Consider the following 20,315-nt stretch of genomic DNA (forward strand, 5'->3'; position numbering starts at 1 on the left):
TTCTAATATAGACATACCCAAAGACATCTGCTAGGGGTTTCATTAATACAAAACTGTATATCCAGCAAAGAGAAATTAAAACTGAAATGAAGGAGGTCCAGGTTGTTATCGCAGGTTCGTTCCAGAGAAATAACAGGGCCTCAAGTAATGGAGTTAAATAAAAGTATGTGGTCAAGAATAAAAGCTATACATTTCTATATATTGGTGTAAGAAGCTTAAAAGCAAAACAATAGGTGAGCTAGAATGCCTAGCTAAAGAAGACTGGATGGAGACTGATGTAATAGACACTTCTGAAACACAGGGAATGTCAAACCAGGGCACTTTGTTGTATATTATAAACTGTACTGGAAGTGCACATTAGGTTGTGGTGGGGGAATAGCACTGTATCTGAAAGAGTATGTAGAAATTTTATCACATTAGATTTCAAGTGGAAAGGACCATGTAACTGAATCTGCATGCATATCAATTCCAAATCATCATCATAAAAATATATTAGTAGCATTGTACTACCAGCCTCTGAATCAGGAAAATACATTAAATGTGCACTGTGGAGGAAAATCAAAGATACAACTAAATCAAATACAGATGCAATAATGATGATTTTCCATTCCCCCCCCATCCCGAAACAACTAGTCACATATCACAGCTGAGCAAGTTTTATAGAAGCAATTTCTCAGCACTTTAAATGATTGCTTCTTGGCATTAGTTCTAGAGCACACAGGAGGACTTGGTCCTAAATAACATAGAAAAGTTGTTTCAGGAAGTAACTATAGCTGAAACACTAAGTAATGGTACCACAATACAATAACATTCAAAATCCTCAGGGAGGGATTGATCAAAATCTAACATGAACCTTAAACTTTAGAAGATTTTTTTCTATGAAGAATCTAGTCAAAAGGCCCTAAAGTTAAATATGAGGAACTTTAAACATGGAATATAATCATCCCTTAACAAGTATACATATTCATAGACAGATAAAGCAGAAAGTAAAAAAATAAAATAGAAGGTGTGAGGAGTCTGGTTAAATGACAAAGTATAAGAAGTAAGCTAGTATCCTTCAAAAAGTGTGAATCCTTCCCAACTGAATCCAGGTGAAGGGAACATAAAGTATTTCAGATAATATGTAAATTGGAAGTTATAAAGGTTGAGAGGAATTTTGTGGAGTAAATAAATGAAGATCTCAAAAACAAATAAGCCTTATCAGTGTGTAAAGGAAGCAGTTGAGGAAGATAAGGTCCCTCTTCTCCTGAACATCTGCTGTAGTGATAATGACCCCATTTAGGTAATAAATGAAGCACTGCAAAAGACAGAAATGTCAAAAGAAGAAATTCTGAAAGAAACTGATAAGATGGACAGCACCAAATAACTAGGACTTCATATCTTTATGGAATACTTCTGAAGGAATTCAAGTGTGGAGTGACCTGAGCTTCTAACATAAATATGCACTCTCATTAAAATAATCTACTATACCACTGGATGGGGGAATAGCACATGTACGTATCTTTTAAAACAGTGCTAGAATGATCTTTGGAATTTTGTACTGAAATAAGGATACTAATCTATTAGAATAGTTGAAACAATAATTAGAGTATTTTATAAAACACCTAGCTGAGCAGGAGATAATATGGGACAAACCAGCATTACTTCTGTTAATGAAAATTATGCCTTTCCAATATACTATAATTTCCTGATCATGTCAAAATGGTGGTGCAAGGAAAAAGAGTAGATGTCAATTACCTAGGTTTTCAACAAGTCTGTGACAAAGTCCTGCACAAGAAGCTGTTAAAGGAAATGAAGTAGCCATGGGGTTGAAAGGCACGTACTATCTTGGATTAGAAGAAACTAGCAAAGAGACAGAGAAAAAGGATAAGAATAATTGGCCAAAGGTTAAATGGCATGCATCTAGGATCTCTGCAAGGACTTATAGTGTTGAACAGATTTGTTAAGGGTCTAGAGATGGAATGAACAGTTAGGTTGCAAAATTTTGCAGATTTAATTATTTAGGTTAGTCTAGATTAGTCTAGGTTAGTCCTTTGAGGGACTCAAGGGGGGCCTAAAAACACAGGCAAAATAGTCACCACAATGGAAGCTGAAATTCAGTGTTGAAAAATTCTAGGTACTGCATCTTGGAGGAGTAATGCACTCATATGGCTCGATGAGTTCTAAATTTAATTGTAAACACTCAGAGAAAGATGCAGCCTTCATTGGGGACAGCACAAGAAAGATATCTGCTCAGTGCATGGAGGCAGTCAAAAAGCAAACAAAATGTTAGGATTTATAAAGAATGGGATAGAAAATAATATTGAGAATATAATTGTATAAGTTGGTACTAAGCCTTCACCTTGAGTACTTTACTAACTTCTAATCACCTCACCTCAAAAGTATTTATGATAGAAACACTGAAAGATTTCTAGTTGGAAAGAGTAGTGGGGAAAAAAGAAGGTTATTTAGTTAACAGAGGGGAAAAATAATAGGGGACTTTATTATTGATATATTTACATCTTGCTATTTACATCTTTTCACTGACTCCCCCATGTCTATCATATCAGATACAAACTGACTGTTCATTTTTAAGACTTTCCTTGGTTTTTGCCTACCATAGCATCTTATATATCACTAAGTTGTCAATCCTCACCTCCATCAGTGATGCCAGCCTCTGCATATCCAAAATTATATTAAATAGAACAACAGTTGTTTTAGAACAGATGGAGAGCTTAAACGTATAAGCCAATCACTATCTACCTATGTTAGGAAGAAACTTACACTAAGGGCAGGTTATTCTAGACTAGACTAGACTAGACTAGGTGGAGTGCTAGTCTGATCTGTATGGCAATTTCTATGTTGTTTGCAGTGCTGTAGCCGTGGTGATTTCAGGATATGAGAGAGACAAGGTAGTTGAGGTAATGTCTTTTATCGGACCAGCTGTTTGTGAAAGAGACAAGTTTTTGAACTACACAGCTCTTCCTCAGTTCTGGAGAAGGTAACCAGAGTATCTGAACTAAGTACAAGGTGGGACAGATAGTTAAGCATAAGGGTTTCACACATACTGTAGGATGCCACTTAAAATGAAGTGGGTAATAAAGGGTTAACAGGGAGTAGGTGTGTTACAAATTGTTGTAAGGAGCTGTAAAACCAGTGTCTCTCGTTTTTAAGTGTCCAGCAGAGCTATGAATTTAAGTTTCCAGGTTCATCTTTTGAAGTGTTGTGCAGGTTTCCTTTGAGGATGAAGACTGAGAGGTCACTTGCAGAGTGATTACTTTGTGAAAAGTGTTGGCCCGTGGGTGTTTTTTGTCTTTATCATTTTTCTGTGTGAGTTCATTGGAGAGCACAGTGATTGTCAGGTTTCACCTACATAGTTCTTGCTGGGGCATTTGATGAACTGGATGAGGTACACTACATGTTGTCATAAGTAGGACCCTTTCATCTTGAGAGGTGTGTTGAGGGGGTTATTTATCTTCATACTAGTGGAGATATGTCTGCATGTTTTGATCTGTTCTGGCAGGGTTTGGTGCTGCTTTAAGTTGGTGTGTCCTGGTCTGTGGGGAGCTTGCTTCTGATGATGAGCTTGGTGAGGTTGGTGGAAGAGGCATTGTTTGAAGGCCAGAAGAGGGAGTTCGGGAAAGATTTCTTTCAGGGTGGATCCCCATCAAGCATGGTTTGTAATTGTTAATTAAATGGGTGCTAGTGTAGGGTGGTACATTACAAGTAGGGGTGTGTGGTTAGTGGGATTTATTTTTCAGTAGGTGAAATCAGACCATGAGTATGCTCTCCAATGAACTAACACAGAAAAATGAAAAAGAGAACATAAGAACCAAAGGTCCATCCAGCCCAGCATCCTGTCCCCGGACAGTGGCCAATGCCAGGTGCTTCAGAGGGAATGAACAGAACAGGTAACCATCAAGCGATCCATCTGCTGTAACCCATTCCCAGCTTCTGGCAAACAGAGGCTAGGGACCATCGCTGCTCATTCTGGCTAATAGTCATTGATGGACCTATTCTCCATGAATTTATTTAAGTCTTTTTTGAACCCTGTTATAGTCTAAATCATCCCAGGCAGGGCTTTGTCAAGCCGGGCCTTAAAAACCTCCTAAGGATGGAGATTCCACCCCCTCTCTAGGTAACCCATTCCAGTGCTTCACCACCCTCCTAATGAAATAGTTTTTCCTCATACCTAACCTGGACCTCCCCCACTGCTTGTCCAGCTCTCACCAAATGTGGCAATGATTTAGCAAACCATTCAATCTGATGGATATAAAAAATGCTAAAGGTAACTTTATTTTCTGTTCTCAGCCTTGTACAAGGTAAGGGTATTTCATTTGAAATGATAAAAGAAGCTATTGTATTCCCAGTGGACAGTTACTTTAAACATGAAGGCAAAGATACAGATACATGTCCCCTCAAATCTTACAATTCTGTAAATTATAACAAAAGACTGCATTTTCAGACAAAAAAGAAACAGTCACTGACCGCAATCAAGTTCCCTCCCCCCGAAAAGCATAATTTGATTACTCAATTAGTCCCTGCACTCCACCGATAGTTTTTCCACATTTTGGGTTTTGGAAATGCTATACAGTGACCACATATCAATCCTTTTATTTTTTTTCCCGTCAGACCCTTACATATTGCAGTCCATTGCTTAAACTGAGCAGCAAGAATAATAGCTTCACAATTACCCTTTGTATATATGACATTTTAAAAGGAAACTATCACATTTCTGATGTAGCAGATATTAAAGTGCTATATAAATATATAAATGTGTTTTCCTCCGGAATTAATGTCTACTTTGGTTACAGGGAGAAAATAGAATTCTAATCGTACTTAGAAATCAATGTTGGTGTTGTTTATTCCTTTCTTCTTTACACTCCTGCTGGCTTTTCTCCATCAGTAGTGTATGTTTGTTTTTTGGGGGAGAGGGGTGGAACAGTAGAGAAAAATGCAAACTTGAGGAATATCTATTTTACTTTTTCAGCTTCTGATCACATAAATTGGCATAGTAGGCTAAATTATGCCCTTGTTTTTGCAAATTTTATTAGTGTCTGAAATACCAAAGGTGTGTGGTTTTTTTTTTTTGGGGGGGTGGGGGAGGTTGGTTTGGTTTGGTTTGAATTTAATAGACCAGAATATATGGGTTTCTTTTATATTTGTAGAATAGCTGTTATCTTTTAGGGTTCATGATCTAAAGAACCAATGAGAAGTGACTGCTGATTGGTATTTCATTGATGGAGTTGTGTAACTAAAATTTGCATGTACTTAAGCTAAAACCCACCCAATGATATTTCAAAGCTATTATGTTTCCTCTCTTTTGTGTATGGTGTCTTAAATGGAATCGTATGATGTTTTCCGTAGGCACTTGAATTACGTATTTTAAATCTCATATGTTCTCAAACTTTTCTTACCTGTAATGCTTATGTTTATAAACTAACTTTGTGAAAAGATTGAAAATATTAATAAAGTGAAGATGTTATTTTCATTTTAATCAGTACTTTTTCTTTTTTCTTTGCAGGGGAATTTGCCTAAATATTCACACAATTCTCTGATGGTTCAAGCCATAAAGACTAACCTAACAGATCCAGATATACATGTGCTCTTCTTTGATGTAGAAGCTCTGATTATTCAGCTACTGACTGAAGAAGCCTCTAGGCCTAATACTGCACTCATTTCCCCAGAGAATTTACAGAAAGCATCTGGTAGTTCTGATAAGGGGGGGTCTTTTCTGGCTGGCAAACGAGCAGCAGTGCTCTTCCAGCAAGTCAAGGAAACGATCAAAGAGAACATAAAGGAACATCTTCTTGATGATGAAGATGAGGATGAAGAATCAATGAGACAGAGAAGGGAAGACAGTGACCCAGAATATCGCTCCAGCAAATCTAAACCATTAACCTTATTAGAGTATAATCTAACCATGGACACAGCAAAGCTTTTTATGTCCTGTCTTCATGCCTGGGGTTTGAATGAAGTTCTAGATGATGTTTGTCTTGATCGCCTTGGCATGCTTAAACCGCACTGTTCTGTGTCCTTTGGTCTGCTATCTAGAGGAGGCCACATGTCTCTGATGCTTCCAGGATATAACCAGTCCATAGGCAAACCGTCATATGGTAGTGTGGAAGTAGAAAGGAAAATGTCCATTACAGAGGGACTAGGAAGGGGGACATATGGAGTATCACGTGCAGTCACTACTCAGCATCTCCTATCTATTATCTCTTTGGCGAATACTTTGATGAGTATGACTAATGCAACTTTTATTGGAGACCATATGAAGAAGGGTCCAATCAGGTATGAAAAGGATTCAGTGTATTTACTTATCTTGTAATAACCTGTTTGCCTTCTGATTTTTTTATTGTAAAACAATATTTTTATTTTATTTAATTTTATTTTATTCTGTTACTCTTTATAGCTTTGTGCTATTGAACACCTATTACAGCTGCACTAGATGATCATGGTATGGGTATCCATTATGTTATACTTGTTGTGGGTCTTTTTACACCAGTGTGACTTAATTGCTGTTTCAGCACATAAAATGGTTGTAAGATAGAGAGAATTAGGCTCACATATTTGTATTTGTTTTCTCAATAACTTTTAAATAGATTAGCAAATTCTAAATAAATTATACTGATGATATTTCAGTTATACTTGATGAGAAATTAGGATTATCTGTGAATTGCTAATAAGCCTCAATTTTAATAGCAACTAAAGTGTTTTGATGGGACACTCTTTTAATGGGACACTTAAATCAGAATAAATATCTTTTGGAAAATAAGTTTTGAATTTTTTGTTTATTTTTAGGCCTCCTAGGCCAGGCACCCCAGATTTGTCTAAAATGAAGTCTCCCCCACCAGCTTCCAGTAATGCAGCTCAAGGGCAAATTAAACAAGGTAAAATTAAAGCCTGTGAGATAACTGACATGACATTTTAGCTCTAGATTGAAATGGTTTAGCTATTCAGTAGTGATGATAACATTGCATTGGTTTCTAGCTGTAAAAAGAAAATACTATGATATTCCTTATGAAAATGTGTACGTTAAGATCCATGTGTGTTTTTAATCAGTATAATGAAGTGCTGATATTAACATAGTGTGATCCCATGACATTTAACTGTCTGCTTCATACAAAACATGACAAAATTCCACTACTCTCTTCCCCCCACCCCCTTCTCTGACCCTTGTCAGGAACCCCTCTCAAAAGATATTATTCCTCAAGCAGCTCAACTCTTTGCTGGTCTTGGGAGTGGTAGAGGAAGTTCCTCCAGAACACCGGTGTCGGGGTACTTCCTGATTTCCAAATCCAAGGGAGGGTTAAGACCTATGCTTGACCTCTGCAATCTCAACAAATATATCAGATACATGAGGGTCCACGTGGTTACCCAATCAGCTACCCTCCCCGCTTTGACTCAGAATGACTGGTTTGCTGCTCTGGACCTTGAGGATGCTTATTTCCAAGTGGCAGTTCTCCTGAGCCCCAGAACATTTCTCTATCATTATAGTGCCCTGCCATTTTCAGTACACAGTCCTTCCCTGTGTCTTCTGTCCCCTGGGTTTTTACCAAATGTATGGTCGCGGTGATAGCGTACCTCAGGAAAAAGGAAATCCATGTCTTCCCATATTTGGATGGCTGGTTTCTCAGGGACAGGTCCGGGGAAGAAGTCCTTTCTCACTTACACATTACACTTTGCTTACTCAACCATCTGGGTCTCATTCTAAACACTGGAAAGTCAATCTTGGTTCCCACTCAGAAAATCAAGTTCATTGGGGCCCTAATAGACTCTACGAGTTTGAGAGTGTTTCTGCTAACCGACTTTTTCTGGACAATTTGCTGCCTTTGTCTCAGTCTGCAGTTTCAATCTTCCATGATGGTTCACTTATGCCTGAGGTTCTTAGGCCATATGTCTGCATGCACACAGGAGATTCAATTTGCAAAGGTGGACCTTTGCCCTCTTCACATGTAGCTTAGGACTGTACCTCCCCTCATTGATCCTGGACTCCTTGTGCTGGTGGATAGTTCAAGCAAATGTATCTCATAGATTCATAGATATTTAGGTCAGAAGGGACCATTATGATCATCTAATCTGACCTCCCGCACAACGCAGGCCACAGAATTTCACCCACCCACCACTCCTGCAAAAAACCTCACACCTATATCTGTGCTATTGAAGTCCTCAAATCGTAGTTTAAAGACTTCAAGGAGCAGAGAATCCTCCAGCAAGTGACTCATGCCCCATTCCACAGAGGAAGGCGAAAAACCTCCAGGGGCTCTTCCAGTCTGCCCTGGAGGAAAATTCCTTCCCAACCCCAAATATTGTGATCAGCTAAACCCTGAGCATATGGGCAAGATTCATCAGCTAGATACTACAGAAAATTCTTTCCTGGGTAACTCAGATCCCACGCCATCTAATATCCCATCACAGGCCATTGGGCCTATTTATCTCAAGTCATTCCCTTCATCTGGTGCTTACCAATGAGGACTGTTGTCACCAACACCTCCCTGATTGGTTGGGGAGAGCATCTGGGATCGCTGAAGATTCAGGGCCTGTGGTCAGAGCAGGAAGTTCCACTGCATGTCAATGTCCTGGAGCTTTGGGCCATCAACAATGGGTGTCTCACTTTCCTAGACCACATCAAGGGTTCAGTAGTTCACATACTTATGGACAATACCACTGTGATGTATTGTGTGAACAGGCAAGGGGGAGCACACTCCAGCATGCTCTGCCAAGAGGCAATCCGGTTGTGGCAATTCTGCTTTGATTAGAGTATCTCTGATAGTTGATCACTTGCCCGGGGGTCCAGAATCATATTGCGGACCATCTCACCAGGAATTTTTCTCTAAATCACGAGTGGTGTCTGAAGCCCAGTGTTCTGTGAGTCATCTTTGCAGCATGGGGCATCCAATGATCAATCTGTTTGCCAGAAGGGACAACAGCTGAAAGCTCATCCTCGTTGCCCTGGCATGGCTGAGGCAGTGCTGGTTTTCTGACCTTCTTGTGCTGCTGATTCAGCCTAACATATCCTTTCCTCTCTATCCCAGCCGGCTAATACAGAGTCGTGGTTGCACTCTGCATCCCGGGCTCAGCTCCCTGTATCTCATGGCGTGGCTGCTGCATGGTTGGATGAGGGAGAAGAGCAGTGTTCAGTGGCTGTTGAACAGGTCCTACTCAGTAGTAGAAAACCCTCCACCAGAATGGCCTATTCGGCAAAGTGGATGCATTTTCAGTGTGGTCACTGGTCTGCGGAGTTCAGGCATTGCTGGCTATCCAAAACATCTTGGAGTATTTGCTGCATGTTCAGTCATCAGGCCTTGGGCTTCACTTGTTGAGGGTGTAGCAATCTCAGCCTTTCATCCACCCATTCATGGAAGATCGGTGTTTTTGAGTGCCATGGTGGTGAGATTCTTAGAAGGAATCTTGTGCCTCCATCTGCCAGTGCAGGAACCAGTTCCCTTGTCGGACCTTAACACATTCTTAGCAGCCCCTATGGGACTTCTGTGCAGGCCTCTGGAATCCTGCCTCTTTCCTTTCTTATGTCAAAAAAACGCATTCCTCGTGGCGATAACATCTGCAAGGAGAGCGTGAGAGTTCCTGGCTTTGGAGAACTGCATGTAAGGAGGCTCTGCCATCAAAGATAAAGTGATGATGCAGCCGCAGCTGTAATTTGTGCCTAAAGTGGTCTTTCAGTTTCATTTAAACGAGGGGGTATATTTGCCTGTGTTTTTTTCCCCATGCTCCTTTCATCTCTGGAGGAGAGGCATCTTCACACTTTGGATGTTAGATGATGTCTGGCCTTTTATGTTGACAGGTCTAAACCCTTTTGGGCTTTGCTTCGTTTGTTTGCGTCATACGCATACCCTATGAAGTGACAGGCAGTTTCCTCACAGATGATCTCTAAGTGGATAACTTCCTGCATCAAGACTGCATATGAAACAGGTGAAAGCTCATTCTGGGAGGGTGCAAGCTACATCGGTAGTGTTCTTAAGTGACGTCTCGATCCTGGACATTTGCAGGGTTGCCACATGGTTGTTGATACAAACATTTACAAACCATTATGCCATTACCGCAGCATCCAGAGCAGATGCAAATATTGGGAAGGCAGTCTTGTAGGCGTTGTTTAAATAGACCCCTAGACTCACCTTCTGTGGGTAGCTTGTAAGCCACCTAAGTGGAATACACTGCTGCATCTACTCTAAGAAGAATAAATGGTTACTGACGTGTATTCCATGATGCACCATCCATCCCACTGCATCAGAGTCTAGTCTCTGGGCGTTTGGGGGCAAAGAAACTTGGGGAGAGGGAGGTCTAAGGGCAAGAGGTGTGAGCACTACCCCTCTACAGGTGCTGTTAGGCAAAATTCTCTAGCTCTGGTGCACGAGGTGCGCACACACACCTAAGTGCAATACACATCTGCATCACATCTTGAAGAACCACAGTTACAGTAAGCATTTCTTTTGCCATTGTGCTGCTTTATTTATAGTCTAGCTCAACCAAAAAAGCTATGGATTTGCTTTACCATTTGGAAAGCTACTAGGCACGAGGGATAATTTCTTCTCTAAGTGATGGTATTGTCATCTTGGACACAAAAAGAGAGGGGTTCCTCTTCAAAGAGGAAATTTGCTAGGCAGCAACATTTGTGAATCTTCATTCTTTTGTTAAGCCAGTACTTTCATTAGATAAGAGAAACTCAGCTCAGTTTAGCTTCAGGACTTGGATGCATAAATGTACTCAAAACATGTGTTTGTGAGATCAGGGCCAAAGTTGGGATGAGATGAAAGGTTAATGGAGAACTGGAACTTAATGGCAAAATTATGGTGGTAAAAGATCCAGACTAGTTGCCCATTGAGCATTATTGGTTCAAGACATCTTCCCTTTTTCACCCATTTACTTTCCTTCTTTCTTAAAGAAAGTTTTTAAAATTAGGGAGAGCTCAGTGGAGATTGTAAAGAAGTCATTCATTCTGTATGAGAGTTATCCTTTTCAGAATGAAAAACCTGTCATTTTTCATCCAAATGGCAGTCCTAATTATGATGGTAAATAACACGTTTAAAGACATCAGTTGGGAACTGAATTATATTAGAATGTAATCTGCAAAAATGAAATTATGCATTGGTGTCAAATCCCTGTATAGCGTAGGATGTTCACTTATTTAAATGGTCATTTTCAACTTTCATTTTGTGGTGTGTTTTATAACAAGCATAATTAAGTTTGTACCTCTATTTTCTCCAAATTAGATTTATGTATTTCTTCATGGGAAGCTGAATTCTGATTTTCTCCACATTTCTATTTAGTATCTTTGTTCCAGGTGGTATTCGTAGGCAGTAGGTTAAAGTCAATATTTTCAAATCTCTTTATCCCTATATGTAGTACTTGTAGCATCTTGTTGTCTTGTTGATTTCTTTTGCTATTTTTTTTTAAGATCAATTAGGAGAATTAGTACACATTGTGGCACATTTGATCTCCATCACTTTGACCAGTATCTGTGTAGAGCCCAAAGTCACTGGGCTATTTGAGCCAGCTGTTGTTATTTCCAGTTACAGTGATTGATATAAAAGTGCATTTGGAGGGAGCTATCCTAAGAAAATGAACAGATACATTTCCAAGTGAATTACCAGACAGTTTATTTTTTATAAAGCTCTCTAAACTTTTTATTCTCATAAATCAAATTCAGGGTTGGTTGTTTTACCATATCTAGTACATTTAATTTTTCTTTCGATAAAATAAAAGGTTGGCAGTTTACGCTAGTTATTCTTTCACTTTACACGTGCCATCATGATGTGTTCACGTGGAAATTATGGAAAAAAGTAGTTTTGATGCAGATGTCCTTACAGTGACAAAAGAAGTTCATTGCATGAAAAGCAAACATACCATTTAGAAGACAATGGTTAATCTGTTCAGGAGACTAAACCTATTGTTGTTCTGCAATGGAATAAAGGAGAGGGATTAATTTGAAGATGCTTGTGCATGACATATGGTAATTTCTCTATAGGAAGGAAGTGTCAAATAGCGACCTCTAAATCTTAACATTGACCTCTGCTTGTAGAATGTGTGTGACATAAGGTTTGCCTGTCTTTTCATATGATAATTTGAGTCACGGAGCATTAGTGGGACTATAATGTTTATTACTAGTTTTGGACTGCCTTTGCACTAAGAAATGATGCAATTTACAACATGACTATTTCAAAGCCTGAAATGCTTTAATTTAGCAGTTACAGTTTTTTGTACAACGTTACATTAAAAGTTGCTTATCTACAGGCCTAGTTTTACTTTATTATAGTACACACTTTATATGTTTGTGTAGGTTTTCTGCTACAGTTTATTTGTATAGGGCTTTATTTAGTCTAGTTTTAATAGTTTCAGACATTTAAAACTAGACTAAGAACTAAAATTGTAGGAAGCAGTCCTTCAGGGGTAGAGTCATGGATTAGATGGGATGCCTTGTTGTAGGAGTATCTATTTCTAGTTTTTGTAACTAGTAGTAGGAAATAGCAAATCGCTTAGTTTTGGGAATAATCTTTTTAAAGTGTCATATTTGGTGTTTTTTTTTAATTTAACAGATATGATTTTAGCTGCATTTAGTTGATGTGCTGTGTAATACTGTGAATTCATGCTATATTTTAAAGCAAATTTGAAATCCCTTAATTTACAGTGACTCTTGTCTATTCCAAATAAGCAAGTTTAATGTTAGTATCTTTCGCATATGCCTGTCTTTCTGTCACTGATGTTACACTTCTGGTAAAACCTAGAATATTTTTATTTTATAGTTGATGTAGTCACAGTTTGTCTCAGTTTTTCTTTTTTCATTTTCCAGTAACACTAATCAGTTTTTCAGAAATGTCTATCTTCATCTTCCTCTCTCTCTCTCTCTCTTTTTTTTTTTTTTTTTAAATTTCTTCTATCCTCTGCAAGTTCCTCCTGCTGTTTGTTCTAGCTCTGAAGCTGATCGCTCTGGCTCTGACCCTGCTCCTACTTTACGTAGCTGTTTCTTAGTAAATGAAGGTATTCTCTCCACATTTTCTATCTACTCGTCATTTACTTACAACTAATGTCGTTATCATTGTTATGACATGACTCTTTAATCTGCATATTCATTTGTCTTGGGAGAGATGCAAAATGAAATTTGTGGTCTCCAACTTTGATCATTAATACTGGGTAAAAATGTTGACAAGGATTATTTTTAATTCATATTTCCTGAATTTTGTGAAAATCATGTTTACTTTAAATCCATGAGAATTGTTTATAGACATTCTTTCCATCTGAAACTTCTCATTTAAAAAACAGAATAATTTCAATGTATCTCAGTTAGGGAAAACACATATGCCTTCAAGGTTGACAAACTGGGACCCTGTTAGACAGGGAACGGCAGCATATTCCAAAGTTGAGGGGCCCTCACAGGATAACACCATGCCAACTGTCCCCCCTCTCTCTCTCCTGTATCTTGGCTTGCAAGGATTCAATTTTTATCTGTAAATGTTGAGAATGGTCAATTTCACTGTATACTCACAAAAGATGAAAAAATGTCCATCAGTGATGATTAAAATTTACAGATAGGCAAAGTAAGGAAAATGCTGCTTGAGAACTTGAGTTTGATTTAAGACTATTTACTTTGTATATTTTGACATATTATGTTAACAATTTGTGTTTTAACAATTATACAACTTTAACTTTTTTTGTCTCAACATCTACTGTCATTAAATTATTATCTGACCCCTCCCCCACATACATTCCCGCAACTGTGAAAGTTTAAAATGGGGGAAAAATGCTTAAATTATTAATTATTAAAATTAAAATTATTAAAATTATTAAAATTATTAAAACTCATAATTTTTTACAACTGTGAAAATTTAAATAAAAATAAAATGATGCTTAAAATAAACAAATTAGGGCTGTCAATTAATCACAGTTAACTCACGCGATTAACTAAAAAAAGTAATTGCGATTAATCGCACTTCTAAACAATAGATTACAAATTGAAATTTATTAAATATTTTTGGATTTTTTTTCTACATTTTCAACTATATAGATTTTATATTACAACACAGAATACAAAGTGTACAGTGCTCATTTTATATTATTGTTTTTGATTACAAATATATGCACTGTAAAATGATAAACAAAAGAAATAGTATTTTTCAATTCACCTTATACAAGTACTGTAATGCAAACTCTTTATCATGAAAGTATAACTTACAAATGTAGAATTTTTTTGTTACATAGCTGCACTCAAAAACAAAACAATGTAAAACTTTAGAGTCTACAAATCCACTCAGTCCTACTTCTTGTTCAGCCAGTCGCTAAGACAAACAAGTTTGTTTATATTTGCAGGAGATAATGCTGCCTCCTCCTTATTTACAATGTCACCTGAAAGTGAGAACAGACATTTGCATGGCACTTTTGTAGCCAGCGTTGCAAGGTATTTACGTGCCAGATGTGCTAAACATTCATACAATGTCACCTGAAAGTGAGAACAGGCGTTCGCATGGCACTGTTGTAGCTGGTGTTGCAAGATATTTACATACCAGGTGCACTAAAGATTCATATGTCCCTTCATGCTTCGGCCACCATTCCAGAGGACACGCTTCCATGCTGATGATGCTCGTTAAAAAAAAAATGCATTAATTAAATCTGTGACTTAAATCCTGAGGGGAGAATTGTATGTCCCCTGCTCTGTTTTACCCGCATTCTGCCATATATTTCATGTTCTAGCAGTCTCAGATAATGACCCAGCACGTTGTTCATTTTAAGAACGCTTTCACTGCAGAATTGACAAAACGCAAAGAAGGTACCAATGTGAGATTTCTAAAGATAGCTACACACTTAACCTGAATCTGAATCTCAAGTTCAGTCCAAAATTTGAGAGGGACAAGGTGTGGAGCATGCTTTCATAAGTCTTAAAAGAGCAACACTCAGATGCGAAAACTACAGAACCCAAACTACCAAAAGAGAAAATCAACCTTCTGCTGGTGGCATCTGACTCAGATGATGAAAATAAACATGCATCGGTCCACTCTGCTTTGGATTGTTATCGAGCAGAACCCATCATCAGCATGGATGCATGTCCTCTGGAATGGTGGTTGAAGCATGAAGGGACATATGAATCTTCAGTGCATCTGGTATGTAAATATTTTGTGACACCGGCTACAACAGTGCCATGCGAACGCCTGTTCTCACTTTCAGGTGACATTGTAAACAAGAAGTGGGCAGCATTATCACCTGCAAATTGTAACCAGACTTGTTTGTCTGAGTGACTGGCTAAAGTAGGATTTAGTGGACTTATAGGCTCTAAAGTTTTACATTGTTTTATTTTTGAATGCAGTTATTTTTTTATACATAATGTTACATTTGTAAGTTCAACTTTCATGATAAAGAGATTGCACTACAGTAATTCTATTATGTGAACTGAAAAATAAAATTTCTTTTTTTACAGTGCAAATATTTGAAATAAAAATAATAATGTAAAGTGAGCACCGTACACTTTGTATTCTGTGTTGTAATTGAAATCAATATATTTGAAAATGTAGAAAACATTCAAAAATCTTTAGATAAATGGTATTCTGTTATTAATGAACAGCGTGATTATTCGTGATTAATTTTTTTAATCACTTGACAGACCTAAAACAAATACTTTCAATTGAAATTATTAAAAAATATAAATTGAATGTTGCCATGCCTACATATATATAAAGGGAGCTCCAGTTCAGACACCTTGGATGGCCACAACTATGGCATCATATGCATTTTGCATTCTGGAGCCATGAAACCATTTAAAACAATTTTTTTAATACCTTTAGTATTATGTTTAACAACAGATTAGTTTCTCTGTTGTGGATGTAATTTCTGTTTTACAGTTTGCAATGATAGGAATATCAAATTGATAGTAAAGATTCTTGAGAACAATTATTAGTATGAGTATGTTGTCATTTCTGAAACTTGAGTACTACAGTTGTTTTTTATAATACCAGTGTTACTTAGTCTACATTATGAACTGAAGCCCTAAAATATTATTTAAAAACAAAACAAAAAGATTGGAAGTAATAGAAACACACAATTTTTTTTACAATCATTTAACTTTTCTGTATTTTTGTATTCATGTAATTTAAAAATAGCTGGATTTAAATTGTTTGTTTGACTGAGAAAATCCAGTTTTTAAAATGTCGCTTCTGTGTAGAGAAATTTTATGGGAAGTGTCAGCTGAAATAGAATTTTTATGATTAATTTACAGATTACTGAAAATACTCAATATAGGAGGTGATTGTAAGTGCTGCTGTGCTAGCCACAAAGTCAGTGAGGGTGGAGTTGCATTCTGTGCTCCTGTATTCAAGTGCTTATAACTATCAGAAACAGTTACTTTTTAAAGATGAAATTTCTTTTTTTTTATTAGTTCAGAAATTAATTTTTCTGTGGGAAAGCTTGAAATTATTTTTGTATGTTTTTGTGGTGGTATGTATGAATGAAGAAAAGACCTTTCCACAGTTAATGAAAATATTTAGATGCCTTTCCATGCACAAATAATTTTTAGAGTTTACAAAAAAATAAAAATAAAATTAAAAAAATCAAACTTGGCGTAGATCAAGACCCTGATCAAGAAATTCACTTTTCATGGTGGACTCCTGAGCCCCTGGAAAGCCCCATTGACATTAATACCCACTGAGTCAATTAAGGGAGAGGGTCTTTTTCTGCAAAAAAGATAATTCACGAAATTTTACTTGGAATAAGTTATACAAATTCTAAAATGCCATATTGCACAAGCTGGATATGCTTATTTTTACTGACTAACATAGAAGGTGTGATGCTTCAATGTGTTATGGTAAGCATATATGTCTGAAGCATTACATGTTGAAATAAGGATTTAAATGAACAGGTCAAGCTTTCATTCAAATATTGAATTGTATGTATGTTCTGTTCTCACATGCTGGTAGGTCACTTTAAACTGGCATCTTTTCTATTTGTTGTTTAAAATAATACTTTAAAAAGCTAAAAATGAAATTAAGTACAAAAACAACGTGCAGTATTACTGCTGACACTTTGCATGCTTAATGACAGTAACGTGATATGTTGCACTTGAATATTAAGGTGTTAAACTCCATATAAAGTAATGCAAATGTATATACGAGCCAGCTGACTTACACTTCCTTTGAATTTCATGGGTGGTGCTTTTTAAAATCTGTTTCAATGTCGAATGAATTCATGGATTTTGTTTTGTTTTTGTTTTTGCATTTAATTCTATGTATAGTCCCTGATTCAGTAATGAACTCAAGCACTTTAAATCTCAAAGCATGTTTTTAAATACTTTGTTGAGTCAAGATCACAATATAGATTATGACCGAGACCCTGATTCTCAGTGTGCACTGAGACACAGGTAGATAGACCCCAGTCTAAGTCTGTGGGGCTCTGCACGTGTGTAGGGATCTGACCAGTTAGTTTTCTTTGCAGGATCTGAGCCGTAGAGAGCCAATTCAATTTGTGTGGTTGGTACTGGAAGCTCATATGCGCTCTGAAGGCCTGATCAAATGTCCACTGAAAAGTGTGGAAAGTTGCCCATTAATTTTCATGGGCTCTGGGTCAAGTTCTATGTACGGTTAAACCTTGGGTTCCCATGACAGAGGGGAAAAGAATTGTGTTCTGCTTCAGATGACAGCAACAAACAGATGGTCATGTTTTTAGTGGACACACAGCCCTCTTTTGATCTCAGCAAAGATTCTTTTAACTGCTTTAATTCTTTTAAATATACCTCACATCTGTAGTAGTAACTCATCTGTGTAGTTTTTGTTTTGTTTTGTCTTATTTGTTTTTTTGAACCTGGATTTTTGTGACTTCTTGCTACAATGTAACATTTTGAGAGTTTTTGCAATTGACAAACTTGTCTGAATTTGGCTTAGAACAGAGATTTAGCTGTGTATGTGTTTTTTAATGGCAACAGTAATATTGTTCTTTATGTAAAAATATCTGCCTTGCAAGAAAAGGTATTGCATATTATTTACTAAGACCCTGATCTTGTCAGTGAGAGAGCTGTCTGCATGCAGAGTAGTTTCCACACTGTTCCCTAAGAAGCAATTTAGCCTTAGGGAAAAAGTGCATATCCCAAGCCAGTGGCCAGAGTAAATCCAAAAATATTTTGAATACATTTAAATAAAATGCATATATTTTGACCTTTTGATGTTAAAATTGCCTATGTGTTTTTTATGCCTGTTTTTAACATATTTTAACAGGATGGAGTCAACTAGCTGCTATGCATTGTGTTATGCTCCCCGACCTGTTGGGATTGGAGAAATTTAGACCTCCTCTTCTTGAGATGCTAGCTCGCAGGTGGCAGGATCGATGCTTGGAGGTAATATTAAGTTGCAAATTGCAAAACAAAGGGATCTGCATATGACAAAGAATTTAGGTTCGAAAAAAATTGTAAGCTGCAATATTGGATAATGTTTTTCAAATAGCAGGTCAGCTTTTAAACAGATACCTGGCCTCTCTATATTTTAAACCAGTATTTTGGATTTAAATTGGGAGCTAGAACTGTAGAACTTTATCAAGAGAAATATGAATCTGTGATTTATCTAACTGGCCACTGGATGTCGTCATTGTTTCACTAAAATACCTGTAAGTAATTTTATTGTGCAGTAGAAAACCTCCCTTTCCCTAATATACAGACCATTTTAACAAATTCATTTGCAGTAGCTGAATTTCAAGTAGTTTACAGGTCTTCTCTTTTATTTAATAAAATAAGTAAGATAAAATGAAATAAAATGATGAGATAACTGGCTTTGTGGTTATGGGGAAATGTTTTGATACGATCTCCCACAGAAGTCTTGCCAGCAAGTTAAAAAGGTATGGATTGGATGAATGGACTAGAAGGTGGATAGAAAGCTGGCTAGATCGTCGGGCTGAATGGGTGGTGATCAACGGCTCGATATCTAGTTGGCAGCCAGTGTCAAGCAGAGTGCCCCAGGAGTCTGTCCTGGGGCCGGTTTTGTTTACCATCGTCATTAATGATCTGAATGATAGAATGGTTTGCACCCTCAGCAAGTTCGTGGATGACACTAAGCTAGGGGGAGAGATAGATATGCTGGAGGGTAGGGATAGGGTCCAGAGTGACCGAGATAAATTGGAGGATTGGGCCAAAAGAAATCTGATGAGGTTCAACAAGGACAAGTGCCGAGGCCTGCACTTAGGCCGGAAGAAACCCATGCACTGCTACAGGCTGGGGACCGGCTGGCTAAGTGGCAGTTCTGCAGAAAAGGACCTATGGGTTACCGTGGACGAGAAGCTGGAGATGAGTCATCAGTGTGCCCTTGTTGCCAAGGAGGCTAATGGCATATTGCGCTGCATTAGTAGGAGCATTGCCAGCAGATCAAGGGAAGTGATTATTCCCCTCTATTCAGCACTGGTGAGGCCACATCTGGAGTATTGGAGTATCACCACTACAGAAAGGATGTGGACAAATTGGAAAGAGTCCAGCGGAGGGCAATGAAAATGATCGGGGGCTGGGTCACATGACTTCTGAGGAGAGGCTGAGGGAACTGGGATTATTTAGTCTGCAAAAGAGAAGAGTGAGGGGGGATTTGATAGCAGCCTTCAACTATCTGAAGGGCGGTTTCAAAGGGGATGGATCTAGACTATTCTCAGTGGTACCAGATGACAGAACAAGGAGTAATGGTCTCAAGTTGCAGCGGGGGAGGTCTAGGTTGGATATTAGGAAACACTATTTCACTAGGAGGGTGGTGAAGCACTAGAATGGGTTACCTAGAGAGGTGGTGAAATCTCCATCCTTAGAGGTTTTTAAGGCCTGGCTTGACAAAGCCCTGTCTGGGATGATTTAGTTGGAGTTGGTTCTGCTGTGAGCAGGGGGTTGGACTAGATGACCTCCTGACATCTCTTCCAACCCTAATCTTCTGTGATTCTAAGTAAAAGTGCTCTTTAATGAGTCAAGTAGTCAATGAAAGCTAAAAAACTATTAATGTTTATTTAAATTTTTTTCATCTAGTTATGGAAATGGACATAGAATTTAGCTCTATGTAACTGTCAGAGACCTAAAAACAGTATTTAGGTGTTGGGTTTTGTAAATTTATCTTTTTAGCTTAGCTCTGTTGTTTGTATTGTAAGAATGTAATGGCTGGATAACTTTCCTGTTACCTTTAAAAAAATATTTGTAAATATTATTTGAGAGTTGAGCTTGTATGACATTCTGGTTTACTTTGTAGGTAAGGGAAGCTGCCCAGGCCTTGCTGTTAGCAGAACTGAGAAGAATTGAACAGGCAGGGCGGAAAGAAACCATTGATGCTTGGGCTCCATATTTACCACAGTACATTGACAGCATTATATCACGTGAGTACTCTCCATTTATC

The 20,315-nt window shown here is 37.8% G+C and overlaps 1 protein-coding gene across 6 annotated transcripts in view; it reads left to right on the forward strand.

Annotated features, from left to right (window-relative positions):
- The window catches only part of WDR7 (WD repeat domain 7), a 385,388-nt gene that overhangs the window by 109,025 nt on the left and 256,048 nt on the right, over positions 1-20,315 (forward strand). For 5 of the 6 annotated variants that reach the window (XM_073343603.2, XM_073343604.2, XM_073343606.2 and 2 more), the window contains 5 exons: positions 5,504-6,273; positions 6,784-6,872; positions 12,886-12,975; positions 18,186-18,304; positions 20,172-20,295. In XM_073343603.2, coding sequence (XP_073199704.2) covers positions 5,504-6,273; positions 6,784-6,872; positions 12,886-12,975; positions 18,186-18,304; positions 20,172-20,295 — 1,192 coding nt within the window. The remainder of the gene's footprint in view (positions 1-5,503; positions 6,274-6,783; positions 6,873-12,885; positions 12,976-18,185; positions 18,305-20,171; positions 20,296-20,315) is intronic. The other variant, XM_073343607.2, reaches the window with a different exon arrangement.

Source organism: Lepidochelys kempii, chromosome 5, assembly GCF_965140285.1.
Source record: "Lepidochelys kempii isolate rLepKem1 chromosome 5, rLepKem1.hap1, whole genome shotgun sequence".
Lineage (NCBI taxonomy): Eukaryota > Metazoa > Chordata > Testudines > Cheloniidae > Lepidochelys > Lepidochelys kempii.